Source organism: Episyrphus balteatus, chromosome 1, assembly GCF_945859705.1.
Source record: "Episyrphus balteatus chromosome 1, idEpiBalt1.1, whole genome shotgun sequence".
NCBI lineage: Eukaryota > Metazoa > Arthropoda > Insecta > Diptera > Syrphidae > Episyrphus > Episyrphus balteatus.
Genome location: NC_079134.1, coordinates 116,835,076 through 116,851,666, shown reverse-complemented (window position 1 = coordinate 116,851,666; position 16,591 = coordinate 116,835,076). Strand labels below are relative to the sequence as shown.

The window sequence follows — 16,591 nt, the reverse complement described above, 5'->3', positions numbered from 1 at the left end:
GAATTGCACCATGGAAACGTTTGAAAAAAAAAAAATATTATATTAATACCTCTAACTCGAACCAATTTTCGTGTTCCGTGAAAATTTGACTTTGAGGGAGTCGACTGTATACACAAAAAAATTAAAACGGTGTCATACGTTATTTTGAACGATTACTTTACTAAGCGAATTTATTTAATCGCTCCGTTGCATCGACCATTAATTAAAAGAATAACATCAATAAAATTAAAGAAAAATATTTATATTTTGTACGAAAAATGTTCCAAAAAATTAGAGTTGTAACCGTAAAACCCCGAACTATGATTAATCCTAAGACATACATACATACTTTTACATACCGTTGTTTAATTTTTTATTATAATCATTCTCTGTACCCGATCTTTGAAAGCAATTAAAGATGCTGGTGAAATTGTTTATTCAAAACTTTTGTTTGGAGATGTTATAAAAAAATGCAATAAATTTATAAAAACGTACCTCATCATTTGGTTTGTTTTAGCTAATGACGTATTCTCAGCGTTCCCTTGTTTCATATAAAGGTTTTTAATTTACATCTCACATAACTGTTAAAAAGATAAATGAAAACCACTTGGTGTAAGTTAAACTAGCAGGTACGTCTTAGGATCTACCGTAGTAAATATTTTTACAGAACATACTCTTTATATACATTATTTTACATCTTAGGATATATCTATAAATTATCAACAACTTGAATTAGTTTTTTTCATTACGCATTTGCTTGAATCTACTAATTCTTTTTTTAGGAGCATGCATGTCAACAAATTTAACTTCTGGTAAAGGATCTGGCTTAGTTGGGTTTTCAATAACATCTCCCACTGCCTGAAAATTGTCGAACTTGAATTAGCAACACATTACATAAAAAAATGTACATACTTTATTATAGGCACTAAGGTACTCTTCTTCCTGCTTGGGTTTTTTCGGCCTTTTCTTTTGAATGTTTTCTTTTTCCTCATTTTCTAAGACGTGGGTTTCGCGTTGAACAGCGCTTTTATTTTTAAGAATGGATTTTGATTGGATATCTTCCAACTGCTTGTTATTTGGTGCTAAAAACTAAAAAAAAATAATCGATAAATTAGTGTTCATATGTACATAATGCTTTTTCGAAACTAAATGAATAACAACCTCTGATCTAACATCAATATACGCTCTTTCACGATCACTTTCTTTTAAATAGAAATTATTATCTGCATTTTTATTGAGATCACTATCTACGATTTTGTCGAATAAACTGAAAAAGTCAGCAGGATTTGTTGGAATTTCCGTTTTTATAGTATCGGAACTGGTTCTAGTATTTGACGAGTGTTTGAAATGTATATGGAGAGTCTGGATATGATTTGCACTTGAACCAATTATTTTATTGACCAAGTCCGCATCTTCCAGGTTATTGGTTTTTAAATTTTCCTCTACCTTTTCAAGAATTGTTTTTCTTTTTTCTTCAAGTGCCTCTACTTTTTTTTCTTCAGTTTCTGTAGTCTGTTCTTCGCAAGGAATATGATCATCTAATCGAATTATATCTCTGTTCGGAATATTTTCTTTAGTTGTTGTATTTGGTAACATTTGAGCCACAGACTCATTTTTCCGAAATTCTAACATTTGGTTTTCCATTGCAAACGATATTCGTCTTTTGGGCACATTTTTGGAGTCATTATCTAAAATCTCTTCTGTTTCAATAATTGGTTCGGAATCAAGATCTATAGGTGATGCTTCTTCAAGAAGTTCCTCCAAATGATCTCTTACTTTAAACAAATGCAATTTTTCTTCTAATTCTTTGCTGTTGCTAAATGTGCGTTGGGATAATTTTTGATCAACAATCTGAAGCTGGTATTGATAGAATCCAAATCTATCTTCTTGAGGCAGAAAGGCAGCTTGCTCTTCAATCAAACGTATTTCTTCTGGAATATCAGAATTTGATGTATCAGATTCGTTTCCATCATCCAATGAATCAATTTTGTTTTTGCAAACTTCAGGTGAATTTGTCGTGAGCTCCGATTGGTAATCATTTTTCAAATTCAATTTATCAAATTTTATTGTGTCGTCTTGTTTAACCGCACTCCCATGAGCAATTCTTTTTTTAGGTGGTGGTAATGATATTTCACCAGCAATTAGTTTATTCAAAAGCTCTTTAGTTTCATTTGCGTATTCAGTTTCAAGTTCCATTAATTCTTCGTCCAACTCATCTATTGTTCTTTCATCTTCTTCTAACGATTTAAAAACATCTCGTTCATCAGGTTTACACATAATTTCTTCTCGTTCTTTTCTTTCTTTAAGTTTTGCTTCTTTAACACGTTGTCGATGTTGTTCTCTCCAAATTTTTTCATTCTCTTCATCGTATTCTTCTATAATCTCTTTTTCGTTCATGTTTGGCAGGACTCCATCCAGATATGGTTTTTCAAGTTTGTTTCTGAAATAAAATATGTTAGGAACAAGAACTAAAAACAAAAAGAACTTGTTAAAAGTAAAAAAAAAAATTGTTAAATTCCTTCCAAGTTCCAACTACATAGTATCCAAGAAAACAAAAAAAAATATGTATGGTTTAAATTAAGAAGAAGAAGAAATTTCAACATTTGGGTAAGACACTTAAAGAAAAGCTTCGTTCAACCTCCAGTTGGGTGGTAGTTCTATATGAAACTTCTGCTTTTCGTTATTGAATTGTAATCGTTTAATTTAATTAATTTTTGAAATCGTTCATTATACAGTCTAGGCCTAATTGCCTTCTTCCCAACCAAACAGTAAAAAAAGTCTAAAATTCGTTGCATATTTGACGACAATTTGCATTGGATGAAGGCGTTAAGTCCAGATTTTAGTTTGTTTTTTAATTCCGAGACAATATGGCAGAGTAGCAATATGATATAGCTTAAGTCGAAAAAAAAATTGAAAACAAATTAACTCTTATCTTTATTAACTCATTACGCATAAGTTTTAATATAAAAACAAAATTACAGAAATTAAGCTTTGATTCACGCATAAATGCAGACACAAAATTCAATTCAAATCAAAAACTTAAAAAAAAATAATATTGAAAATGAAATTTTTAAAAATTTCTTAACTGGTAGACCAGAATGATGTAGCTGTGGCTTGTGTCTTGTGTCGCTGTCAAAGTTAAAAAGTATGAAATTAGTATATTGGTGCCAGAATACGTAGCTGTGGCTGTGGCAAGGAAATTCGCTGTGGTACAAGTCGAGTCGACTTTTACTTCAAGCTACAAGCGCAATGACTTTTGACGTTTGTAATGTGGTTGCTCAGTTAATATTATTATTTTTTTAAGGCAATTGACATTTTAGTGCGCCACATAATTCTGTTCATCTTTTCTACATTTTGAGCGATTTTATTTGACATCTTGTACCACGGCGTTTTTCTTTGCCACAAGCGAATTTCCATTCTGTTCAGCCAGTAAGTCCACAAAAGCTATTCTGTCATATTGCCCCAGAATTATTTTTTTTTTCGTTAAAATATATAAGAAATCTTTGAAGAGAATTTTTACCTACTGTTTTTAAATCAGTGCAACAAGCTTTACAAAACATGATAGGTTTCCGCCCGCGTACATTACTTTACCCTTTTTGTCACAGTATTATTGGATCTGATACAAAAATCCCTGTTTCAAACGGAGCAGCATATGTGTGTGTCAAAAATCGTGTTTTTTACGATTTCTGTCAAAAGTAAATCTATCGAAAAATTTTAAACATAAAAATAATAAAAATATCTTCAATTTAAAACACCCACCCTTTTTCCCCCAATTTGTTTTTGGGTAATTTATTTTTCTCTTTTCATAAACCTTTTATCCTAAATTTTCTCACCATACATATTCTGCTAATATGTTTTTCAGTTTGCGTCACGTTATACTGCTGCAATCGCTTCGTGTATAATTCTCGTCGACTCAAATTTGAGAGCTACTGAAAAATATGAGTTTTTGGTCCATAATGGGCACGTTCAGGAAATATTGGGGACTAAATATTTAGGCAACGTCATTTTCTGAACGGAAATTTGAGTAAATTGACTAAATTAGTTTGGATACACCATTATTGTCAAATTTCGAAATTTATTTGAGAATTTTACAGATCGCGTGGGGCAAACACCACATTTCACTTAACTTTAATAAATAAATATTATTAATTATAACCGATAATGCGCTTTTTACTCGTTTTTCACACAAATTGATTTAATTCTGTAATAATTAAAAATAATTATCTGTCATGTTGACAAAAAAAACTTTCCTAAATATTTAGGGAGAATTTTCTTGTCTAACTTTCCAGTCAGCTTTCCAATAAAATTACCTAAATTGGAAGGATTTTTTTGACAGTTGACCAATCAGAGTCCGAGAAATTACCTAAATATTTAGTCCCTAACGTTTCTGAACCTGCCAAATGTAAAATCAAAATATTTGCAACGAAATTACTGTCGCATAAGTCTAAGTGACGGACGAGGTGATTGCCTCTCGCTCGTACTGGTCTGAATTCGTATCCCAAGGGTTTTTATTTTCTTTAATATGAATTAACATTTACCACAAAAAATCAATTATTTTTCAATTACTTCTGTCTATTTATCTATATTAATTAACCCAGCGATTACATCGAATTATGATGTTGTGAACGTAATTTAACGCATCTTCTAAAAAAAGAGAAACCTTCAACATACCCTAGCGGTTCGGAAACACTAGACCCAATAATGATGACAGTATTTACGAAATTCTCAAAAACATAAACATTCGAATTTTAGATACTATTAAAAAAAAAAACAATAACAGGTGTTTTGCATCCTGTGTTCTCTTAAATTAGTACTAGCTTAGCAAATTAAGATTGTAATGCTAGGCAGTATAAATAAATAAATAAAAATAATATGTGTTTATATGTTTTTAGTAAATGTTGAAATCTTGGATTTCAACGTTTAACGATTTTAAAGATTTAACCGTTTTTTTATAGGGGTATTCACGACCCGGTGCAACAAAAAGATGTAAAATTGTAAGAAAATGTTAGTTTTTTCCACTTTTGCAACGCTACAAGACCAGTTGTATCAAATGGTGAATACCCCTACAGTATAAAATGTTTTTTTTTTGAATGAATCTTTTTGCAGAAATATTTTCTGAAATTCAGTCTGTTTCTCTTCACAGTTTTGATGTCCAACATTGAAGAAAATATGACTTCACATAGATATGAAGTGACTTTACATAGGTATGAATTGACTAAATACATCAAAGCTCCGTTTTCCGTCTCAGAATACTCTCCTCTTAATCTTAATCTTAATCTCTCTTAATCCAGAAATTGTCAATTGATTTTTTAATTAAATCCATTTTTTACATGCAGATGCAGCTAAATTTGTAAGGTTTTCTTCCAGTTTTACATGCAAAAAAGGATTTGAAATCATTTTTTGGAAAGTAATGGAAAATTGTTTCATCTTCAAATTTAATAAACTTTGTGCCGACCATGAGAGGAACATGGGACACAACAAATATTGATTTTCAAGATAAATTCTCTTCAAGAATCTTTTGAACTCAGAGAAAAAAATCAAATTTGTTTGCTTGTAGATACACTGACCATTAGAGAAGTTTACCGAGAAATCATCTGATTTTCTCTTTTACAGCTACAATGTTTTCCTCTCTTTGGGCGCTCCTATTCAAGTGGCCACGGAGGGTCAAAAAATGGTTCGAATTTTCAGATTTTGAATCAATATTAAGCTCTTAATTCCAAAACTGGTGTCAATACTTTTCCCTTTAACAGCCATCTAACCTCTGTGAGGTAAAGAATGTTATTGTGGAGTTAACCCATTTCATCGCATACAATCCTAAACAGTCGACTTTGCAGGGTCTTGTCTTTTATAAAGTTCACTACTCTGATCAAATACTTAAGCAAATAATTTAATGTTTGAGGCAGTACCTTCAAAGCAAGAACTCGTCGATGAAGAAAGCAGTGTGTCCATGAAACGTTTGGCGTTATGAGTTTCAATTTTGCAATTTGCAATGTCCACTTTTGTTGCCAGTCGAAGCTTGGGCACCATCATCGCTATTTTAGTAGCAAACAAATTTTTCAATCCACAGTCACAACAGCTTCCTAAAAACATTTCGCAAAAAAAATGGCGAGTACTGTAAGCAGGTAGAGCTTTTAAAAACAAAACGTCTTCATTATTTTCATCTGCTTCAAAACATACAAATATTACAAAATGGGCAGTCTAAAACATCTCATCTTGTTGCAATTTTGGACTTTACTTTCATTGTTAAACTAATTGCTTACGAATAGCAACATGAGCGTTGGCTTATTCTTTTCTCGATTGTGTGGTCAGAAATTGGAATACTTCTTACCTAATCTGCCTCCTGTTTTCCGAGACTGGTTTCAACCATATCCATGGCCGCAGGCAAAGTGAAATCTCAGCAATTGAATGAGGTTTTCTCTCCAAGCATTTTTTTCTTTTGTTTTGAAAAAAAAAACTTGATCTTAAATTTTTTTTAAATAAAAACTATTATTTTTTTTAGTATTAGCCTTCTTCCATTGGAGGTGGTAGTTTACTGGTGAGTAGAAAACTAGTACAAAAACTACACATTCACATCTCCTCGAGTAGAATATCATGTGTTAATTCTAGTACTAGATCTACTCATGGGTAAACTACCACCTCCAATGGAACGGGGCTATTTATATTTCACCGAAGTTTTAGCCTTCTCATGGCAAAAATGTAGATACCAATATCTCATTTTTGTAATTTTGGCATTTGCTGAGTTTTTAAAAGACGCTCCTCAATTGTGATTTGTATTTATACCTAGTGTGAGGGGTCGCTAAAGGTCGTCTGAAGGAGATCGCGAACTCAAATATGTATATTGAAAAACACTGGAATAGACGATAGACGTTTTTGTATTCTTACGTGAACCATCGAGATAGTTTTCCGTGATGAGAGCCCAGAGGAGCGACACTTGAGCGACATAAAAAAGTAATTGAAAAAGTGCATACTTATTGGGACACCTTAATTAATGAAAAGCTAAACAGTATTGCTGCGTGCATATTTTATATAAGAATTGGGATAATGGAAATGCGCTAACCACTAGCTCTTGCATTTTCAAAATAGGCCTAGCTTCGATCTGCAGTGATGGTCGATTTCACACTAAGCCGGAAACTGGGTAATCGGTTCGTTGGTAGCTATAGATTCTTATGGGTTTCACACGAACAAATTGAAAACGAAAAAACGACTCAACAGCCCGTTAAACCGGTCGCCGGCTTTGAGTGAAATAGCCCTAACTGAGCAGATATAATTGATTTGAATTTTTAAGCACTCAAATAAGAGTCTTTTGTTATTGTGAAATGAGTTTAAAGTTATACTTTTAAATAATGCATACTTACTGAAATAAATCTTTTTCGCCTTCGAGTTCTTCTAAACGTTTCTTTCCATTTTCCATCCGCTGCTTACAAATTTCTGTTGCAACATACGTTGAGCATTCGGAAAAGTAACCCTGATAGTGAGCAACTAGAACTTCATTAGTATGAACAATTTTGCCAGGAAAAAATGCTTTTTTTCCAAATGGAACCATAACATCGACAGTTAACATTTTACTGAACATTTCCATATTTTTAATTGCAGTTTCATTTTCTTCAACAAATGATTTCCATTGCTCAACTTCTTTTTCATTTTGTTCAAGAGCCTGCAAAAAACTTTAAATAATACGAGGTATTGCAAAAGTTGAAAAGAGAAACCCATTACCTCACGAAGTACATTTTCTCTCTTTTCTATTGATTGCAGCATATTTAAACTACTTAATAGTATACTATTTTAAATATTAAAATAAAATCAAAAATTCTTAAAATATTACAAAAATATGAAACCAAACTCTACTTTTTGACATAAGATAAAAATAAACCATCTCAGCCAAAGATGAACAATTACAAAGGCAGAATAAAGATATCCCTTCAAGTCTGCTTCTACATGAAGACGCAAGGCGCAGAAATTATCTTCGAATTTCCTTTTGATTTTCAATTCGGTGCGTCGCGCGCTTCTACACGTAGTATTTTTTATAAGACGCAAATTTGACAGCTATTTTTTTATTTTATCTTGTTCTCGTTTTCGTATATATTTTTATTTGAAAAAAAAACACACCATATACAAAAAACAACATCAGGGGACTCTATGTGCAACGAAAACATTTAAATAAATTTATAAAAGTTACTATACACCCAAATAGTATACATCCGACGCACAGAGGAGTATTCGACCCCAAAATCCGGTCATACGTGAAAAAAATAAAAGTCGCATTCGACCCGTTATTTTTTGCTTTTCGCATTCCTCAATACCCATGCTAACTAAAACCGGTTTCAAATAATAACTGTTGACCCCCTAATTCCTAAGATCTTAGTCTAAATCTAGTCGATTTTATAAGCTCACGTCACAAAAGCTTATTTTATTTTCTAATCATTAACACTTCAGTCTGATTTTTTTATTGTGATTTGTGATAATTGTGAAAATTTTTATATGTATGTCCAAGGTCAAGGTATATACTTTATGTTAATACAGAAATTTCCATATATTTCATTGAAAATATATTAAAAATCGAGATGACAAGAGTGCATAGAAAAACGTGAAAATTAATGAAATTTTCGGTAGACAAAAAAGTGTTTTTGTTGTAGTCTCGGGTACGATCGAGCAAAAATTTGTCTTATACTACGTTTCCACCTACCCTAAATCCGAGATTTAGCTAAGTAGATTTAGAATAAATCTCGAGATTTATTTTAAATCTACTTCGCTAAATCTCAGATTTGAGTTCAGCTAGCCTAAATCTAAGATTTTCACCTACTTTCAATCCGAGATTTAGAATAAAACTCGAGATTTGTGCTAAATCTACTTAGCTAAATCTCGGATTTAGGATAGGTGGAAACGTAGTATTATATAATTGTCTGTACATCTTTGTCATCTCATGCACATAAAAAAAATTTCCACATATTTCCACCTTTTTTTTTAATGGCGTTTTTTAGTCTCGAGGTATTTTTAGTAAAATTGGCTTTTGTTGCTTAAAAAACTACTTATTTTCAAATTTTTGTTTTCTTTAACCTTAAATATTAACAATATTTAAAAATTTCATGTAAAAATTAATAATATGAATTAAATAAAATTGAAAAAAAAAAATTACTTAATTAAATTTTTTTTTTTAACTAACCCGAAAATTTTTTTCAGTGTGACTTTTTAATACATTATAAGATATAAAACAATACTTTAGGCCAATTCTAATAAGAAAAACATTATAAATATTTTTGACCGGATTTTGAGGTCGAATACTCCTCTGTGCGACGAAGCGAACTCTGCCACCGACGAAATCAATTAAAGCAAAACAGCAAAAAAAAAAGAACAAGATCAAAGAGAAACGTCAAAGTGAGTCTCAAAATTTTCGGCCGGAGACTCACAGGGTAAAAAATCTTCCATCCCTCTTTTTCGAACTTTCTTTCTCCCTTACTCTTCATTGAATCTTGACTTTTACGTCTTCGTGTAGAAGCAGATCAAGCAAACGAGTCCGAATCGGTTCCGAATTCAGTCCAATCTTCGTCAAACAAAATGGCAACATAATCGAAGAAATAATTTTGTATGTTTATGCATTTACACGAGTTCAATTTATGGCAGATTTTAATGTTGGCATTATATTGCCAACATTAAATTTTTTAAGTATTTGTTTCGTTTAGGGCCAGTTGTACAAATATTTGATCCGTGGATACATTTTAGGTCGGCTAAAATTTTTCGATAATTTTTATGAAAGCTGAAATTTATCTCGAGCTGCGTACCATCGACAAACTACCGTTCAAGCAAGAAAACGGAGCTCATTTTTGACACTTCGATCTCAAAACGCGAAATACGAGGTTGCACTTGTCATGTCATGTCATATGTCATGTCGTGTATAAACATAATGTAAACTTACAATAGAACAGAAACAAAAGATCTCATGTAAAACCTCAAACAAGAACTGACAATTCATTCTGACTACACGTGTTAAACTAACAAGAACAAAAGAACTAAAACTTTCAATGTTATAATATTCGTATTATTTTTATATTTCAATAAATGTTAACTTAAATAAGTATTTAAGAGTTTTTAATTTATGTACTCAAGTACATAACATGGTGACAGAATCGGGATCTTATTAAGAAAAGATAAAATAAAATAATTGTCGAATCACGCAACCTCAAAATGGCGGCATTAAAAATGGAACCTTTTTCGATGAATGGAAATGTTGCAGAAAATTGGCGACGGTGGAAGTCAGATTTTTCCAACTATCTAATTGCAAATGAATTAGATGAAAAATCTGATAAACGAAAAATTGCAGTTTTCCTCATGACTTGCGGTGAAGATCTAAAGTGCAAATTTGCACAACTCGAAGTTGAACCTGTTCTTCCCGCCACTGAAGTTAAGTTTGAACAAGTCCTGGCTAAATTTGATGACTTCTTTAAATCATTTTCTAATGAAATCTTTTCTAGTTATTTATTTTGGAACTCAAATTTTAGACAACTTCCAGAAGAAAAATTTGATGTGTTCTATAACAAAGTCAAACAACATGCTATCGACTGCAATTTTGGCAATTCGCTATCAAGAAACATTCGGGATAAATTGCTTATTGGTATCTCAAATTCTGCCTTACGCGAGCGCCTTATGCGTGAAAAAACTCCATCCGAAAAAATTGTTGTAGAGCAGTGCCGAATAAGTGAGTTATCTCATAGCCAGTCAAATTGCATGTCCTCTGCCAGTGTAGAAAATCAAGAAGTTTCTATAGATTTCATAAAAAAAAGAAAATTTCAAATAAAGAATACAAACCAAAATCAGACATGCAACAAGTGTGGACGGCTGCACGATCCCCGGCGTTGTCCAGCCTATGGTGATGAGTGTAATAATTGCGGCAAATTGAATCACTGGGCAAAGAAATGCAGAAGCTCGCCGAAATATAAAAAAAACCTTCTACAAAATAAAAATAACTACAACCACGTCCATCAGATTCAGACTGGCAATGACAACCATGATGAGGGTGAAGTTTTTACAATCTCCACATTAGCTAAATCCGAATGTTCTTCGAAAGACTGGTTGGTGAATGCATTTATAGATGGAAATCTTATTAATTGTAAACTTGACACAGGAGCTCAGTCAAATGTTATTTCTGTTAATTGTTTGCAGCAATTTAAAAATAAACCGAATGTGCTTACAACCAAGGATATTTTGAAAGCATTTGGAGGTTCAGTAATTAAATTGGTTGGCCAATGTTATTTGCAAGTTGAACTCAATGGAATTAAATGTAAGCAGCGATTTTTAGTCACTTATCTGGATGTAAAAACAATTCTTGGACTTGAGGCATGCAGATATTTTAAGCTCATTAATAAAAAAAATATATGTGAGCTTGTGTTCAACAACAATCAAATAAAAGAAAATCCAGAATCCATTATCGCTGAGTTTGCAGACGTGATTGAAGGCCGTGGTTCATTAAAACCAGTTAAAAAACACCTAAAGGAGAATGCGGTTCCACATATTGCTGCAGTAAGACGAATTCCAATTTCATTGCATGAACCAGTTAAAAAAAAATTAGACTATCGAACCACCGCAACTAATGGTCTTAAATCTCAAGCCGCGAACCTCAAAACAAAACCTTATAAAGAATATTGTGTGAAGGACACAGTATGGTTTCGCAAAAATAATAAAACTCCTTGGACAACAGGAAAAATTGTTAAAAAAAAATCGAGTCGCCGTTATGTTATTAAAACAATTGATGACAAATTTTTCACAAGAAATAGTGTGTACATTCGTCCTAACAAATTTCCAGAAAAAAGCGTTGATAAAGATTACAGCAAAAGTTTTGCATCTCCTGAAGACTATTACACCACCGCTTCGCCTGGAGCTCAATTTTTAGAAGAAGAACCGACTTGTTCTTCAGCGAAACAGTTTTCTTCTAACAAAAATTCATTAATTGATAGAAGCATTTATCAAGCGATTTCATCTAAAGCAATAACTGATAATTCAGATTCTATAATGAGTATTAAATTACTATTTCCAGATATAAAAACATCGAAAGCCGTACCTGATGATATGCTAGCAAATTCAAATTCTCAACCTATACCGGACATTCCTCAACAGCCAAGCGGTTCGAAGAGAGTAATAAAACCACCAATCAAATTTAAAGATTATGATTTAAGTATTGACTAAAAATGTATGTTTAATCAATTTATTATAAAAGGGGCGTGTCATGTCATGTCATATGTCATGTCGTGTATAAACATAATGTAAACTTACAATAGAACAGAAACAAAAGATCTCATGTAAAACCTCAAACAAGAACTGACAATTCATTCTGACTACACGTGTTAAACTAACAAGAACAAAAGAACTAAAACTTTCAATGTTATAATATTCGTATTATTTTTATATTTCAATAAATGTTAACTTAAATAAGTATTTAAGAGTTTTTAATTTATGTACTCAAGTACATAACAGCACTCACACACTTGCAACTTTTTGTGTATCAACAAAAAGTCGAAGGAGAAGCGTGGTGAAAAGTGCAAAATGGAGAATTGAAGAGAGAAAAACAAAGGCAAGAAAATGACAAAGCGCCATTTTGTTATTTATTGCAGATTGCAGTGTCTCACGTGTCATGGTCGTGGCTCGCCATTTTTATCAAAATTCTTTCAACAAATTGGAAAATTTTAACTACGATTTGACATTCGAAATGAGATAATTTGCAAAATCATCTCTTTTGGGGTCTAGTAAAAACAAAATTATTTTTTCGATTCTATTTGAATTCGTTTTCTCGATCTGGTATAATCAATACTCGATCGAAATTTCAGTTCGGATTGAATCCGATTTTTGAACCGGCCATATAAACATACCAACAGAAACGTCAAAATGAGTCGATGCAATAAATCCAATGTAAACACCCTTTTTTAAACCGCTGAATGAACACCGCCAATTATTTTCTAGTTTTCATTTCTAATCGAGGATGTTATTATAACAAATTAAAAGTCCATATTTAATTATCTGTTTCGTATTAAAATTCACACGCCTTCAATGTCTGGTCAGTATCCCGGAGGCTACAACAATCCAGTAGGTCCTCACCGAACTAACTTCGCCAACCAAATGGTCAACATGAACCAAATGGTTCCAAATCAAATGGCCATGATGGGTGGCTACAACCAAGCTACAATGATGCAGCAATCCCAGCAACAACCCAATTCAATGCAAAACCCCGGCATCGGTGGAATTATTCCACCAGTAATGAATCCACCAGGAATGCCAAGTCCTTCCCATGCCCAACAAGCTGGCAATTCACTTGTCCAACAGCAAATGCATCAACAGCAAATACAACAACAGCAAATGCAACAGCAACAATTGCCCCAAACCCAACAGCAATCACAGCCCCAACCACAAAATCCACAACAAGCTCCACAGCTAACTCTACAGACACCATCCACACCCACATCTGGGTCAGTAATGATGACACAGCCTTCTGCCCAAACACAACCGCAAGTCAGTAATATGCAGCCACCTAAAGAAATAAATATTGTTGGGCTTTCTCGTTTGGGACAAGAAACGGTTCAGGACATAACGTCGCGTTTTCAAGAAATATTCGCTGCTCTCAAAATCATTCAACCAACGTGTAACCGAGAAAACAACACAGAGAAGAAGGTTCAAGAATATTTTCGAACTATTCGATTGTTATTTAAACGAGTTCGAATTATTTATGAAAAGTGCAACGATGGATATCCGCAAGGTAAGTTTAAAGAGAAGTTAAAATTATTTTAAATGAGACTTGGAAAATATTTTGCAGGAATGGAGTATACTCACATTGAGAGTTTGATTCCATACAAAGACGAACCAGATCATCGGTCTGAACCTACTCATTGTGAAGAGTATCGGAAGGCAATGCAAGAAAATCGTGAACTAATAGAGACTGTTATGCTTAAAAATAAACAGCTGCGTGAAATTATTGATCGAACGCGAATTATAATATGGGAGATCAACACAATGCTTAGTATGAGGAGATCTTAGATTATTTTGTTTATTTTTTTTATACATATAAATAAAGTAGACAATTGCTCTGATTCCTCACATTCCATACACGTTCATTGTTTCAATTTTTTTTACTTAATATAAAGGTTCTATAGGGCAAGTTTAGGATTCGTAAAATCGAACTCGAAATAAAAATCAGACATGACACTACGATGATGGCGAATGCCAAAAAAGTGGCTCCGGCAATTCTGGCTGTATTTACCTCGAGCTACAGCTTAAATTGCTAGAGCTATTTTCTTCAAACTTGGTAGAGGAAAAATTGATTTTTTTTTCAATCATAGTACGCAGCGGAAGCGAAACGAAATTTTTCATACAAAAATAGAAAAATAGCAACAACAAAATCTTGAACGAAATTTATTTATTTTTTTTTTGTTTAAAAACTTATTTCCTGGGGGGTCATTCCGTAATTTTGACAATGATAATCGAATAGACGATAATCGTTTCACAGTTTGAGAATCTTTAAAGCTTTTTTAAATCATGCCTGATTCAATATTTCCAAAACAGTTTATATAAATAAAAGTTTTCATATCCTTAGAAGTCGTATTAGTCTATATATCGCACCCTCAGTGCAAAAGAGCGATAAGTCAAAAAATTACTTTTTTGAGATAATGATGAGGAAATGTTGCTTTTTAAATTATCTTTCTTTTGAAGGGCTTGTTGTTAACGTAAACGAAAAATTCGAAAGATTATGACTGTTTTTATCCAATTGCTACTATATTAAAAGTCAAACTCTTTCCTAATTTAAACAATTTTAAAAAATAATTTTATTAAAACTACAAAATTAACATAATGGTTCTTGTAATAGAGCTTTGACATTATGAAAATTGCTGTCCCATGGAAAGTTATAGGGGAAAGTTTAGAGTCAGTATGTATTTTGCAGAAGCGTTTTCTCGAAATGAACTTTTTTGAGTTCTCGCTCTTTTGCACTGAGCGTGCGATATATATATAATAAACTAGCTGACCCGGCGGACTTCGTTCCCCCTTTTCCAAGTTTTATTTCCAATTTTTGATTTTGTAATGTGTTAACCTTTTCCCATTACACATAGGTACATACATATGTAAAACTGTTTAAAATATTAAACAAAGCAAATCATTTGTTTGACAGCTATTACAAATTTTTATCGGAATTTATTCAACCAATAAAGGTTATATAATTCACAAATATACAAAAACTGGCTCTGGTTTCACTTCTTATTTTTTTTTGCAAAAAGTGCCTAAATCGATGAATCCCGCCTGCCATTATAGAAAAATATGACTCATTCTCCCTTTCTTTTGTGAAACTGTTAATGATTTGTGTTTTGCACCAGAGGCCTGGAATTCCAACACCAAGAACGATCTTTTTACTTTTTTTTTGTTTAAACAACCTGTTTTCTTATGACGTTATCACGTAAAATTATCGTCCGTAAACCGACTATACAAACAACCATATTGTTTTTGTTTTGTTGACTTTCGTTTTAACTTCCAAAATTTTTATTTGCGGAATGTAGCATCCACTTTCAACGCTCATTTTTAATCCACTTTAAAAATAGTATTCTCTCTCTTACATATTTTGGTTTCATTGAAGTTTGTATTTGTTCGTTTCTAAACCGTTACCGTGTGAGTAATGTTGGAGCCAGTAACCGAAACAATAGCAATAGGATAAAATCTTAAAAAAAAACGATTAAAAATGAAAAGATTTCGTCTTAATTCTATTCATACATAAGTCGAAATATTTCTTTAAAAAAAATAAATCATTTGATTTTTATGCGGAAATTGTATTAATGGTAGTTGAAACAACTTAAACAAATTTTAAGATGCAGTTATAAATTTAATTGAGATATACTGATGGTAAACAATTTTCTTTGCGGGACTAACATTTTAAAGAGTTAATTCATGTTTGTTTTTATTACCCTTGAATATGAGCGATTTTGAACCCCAAATATTGAATTTGCTTATAACTTGACAACATACCAGGTCCAACTATAAAACAAAACCTGTCTCGAACGAACCTTATCACACACACACACACACACAAAATTTCATAAAAATCTATATCTACTGTCATTCGGACTTCAAATATGGAATTTAACTATAACTTGACAACAGCGACACCTACTGGGTCCATACCACACACACAAAGTTTCACAAAAATCTCTCCAGTCTGGTCAAAATATGCAATTTTTCTAAAACTCGACAACAGCGCCACCTACCGGGTCCAATTATAAAAAAAACCTGTCTCGGGCGGACCTTATCACATAAACAAAATTTCACAAAAAATCTGTTCAGTCGTTCGTTCAAAATATGAAATTTTTCTATAACTCGACATCAGCGCCACCTACCGGGTCCAATTATGAAACAAAACCTGTCTCGGATGGACCTTATCACATCCACCAAATTTCAGAAAAATCTCTCCAGGGGGCCAATTCTGGTTCTGTGAATAAGTGAAACGAAAAGCTTTTCACTCGTTCACTCATTTTATTCTCGTTCTGTGAAAAAATGAAAACAAACATCAAAAATATTCATATAAATATATATTTTTTTCACTAAATTATTTGTGATATCATAGGATGAGAATCGTTTTTCGTTTCAAATGAATCGA

General features: G+C 32.4%; 2 protein-coding genes across 2 annotated transcripts; one reads left to right on the top strand and one right to left on the bottom strand.

The window, feature by feature from the left end:
- Positions 1-225: 225 nt before the first annotated feature.
- LOC129913529 (unconventional prefoldin RPB5 interactor-like protein) lies at positions 226-7,847 on the bottom strand. Its single transcript, XM_055992264.1, has 5 exons — positions 7,693-7,847; positions 7,335-7,633; positions 1,141-2,419; positions 892-1,068; positions 226-837 (listed from the first exon to the last, which is right to left on the bottom strand). Exons 1-5 carry the CDS (start codon positions 7,732-7,734, stop codon positions 712-714), a joined length of 1,923 nt encoding a protein of 640 aa, XP_055848239.1. The 5' UTR covers positions 7,735-7,847; the 3' UTR covers positions 226-711.
- A 5,018-nt stretch (positions 7,848-12,865) lies between these two features.
- On the top strand, positions 12,866-14,061 carry LOC129913585 (mediator of RNA polymerase II transcription subunit 30). The gene is made up of 2 exons (XM_055992343.1): positions 12,866-13,714; positions 13,772-14,061. The coding sequence occupies exons 1-2, from the start codon at positions 13,012-13,014 to the stop codon at positions 13,990-13,992; spliced, it is 924 nt and encodes a 307-aa protein (XP_055848318.1). The 5' UTR covers positions 12,866-13,011; the 3' UTR covers positions 13,993-14,061.
- The last annotated feature ends 2,530 nt before the right edge of the window (positions 14,062-16,591 follow it).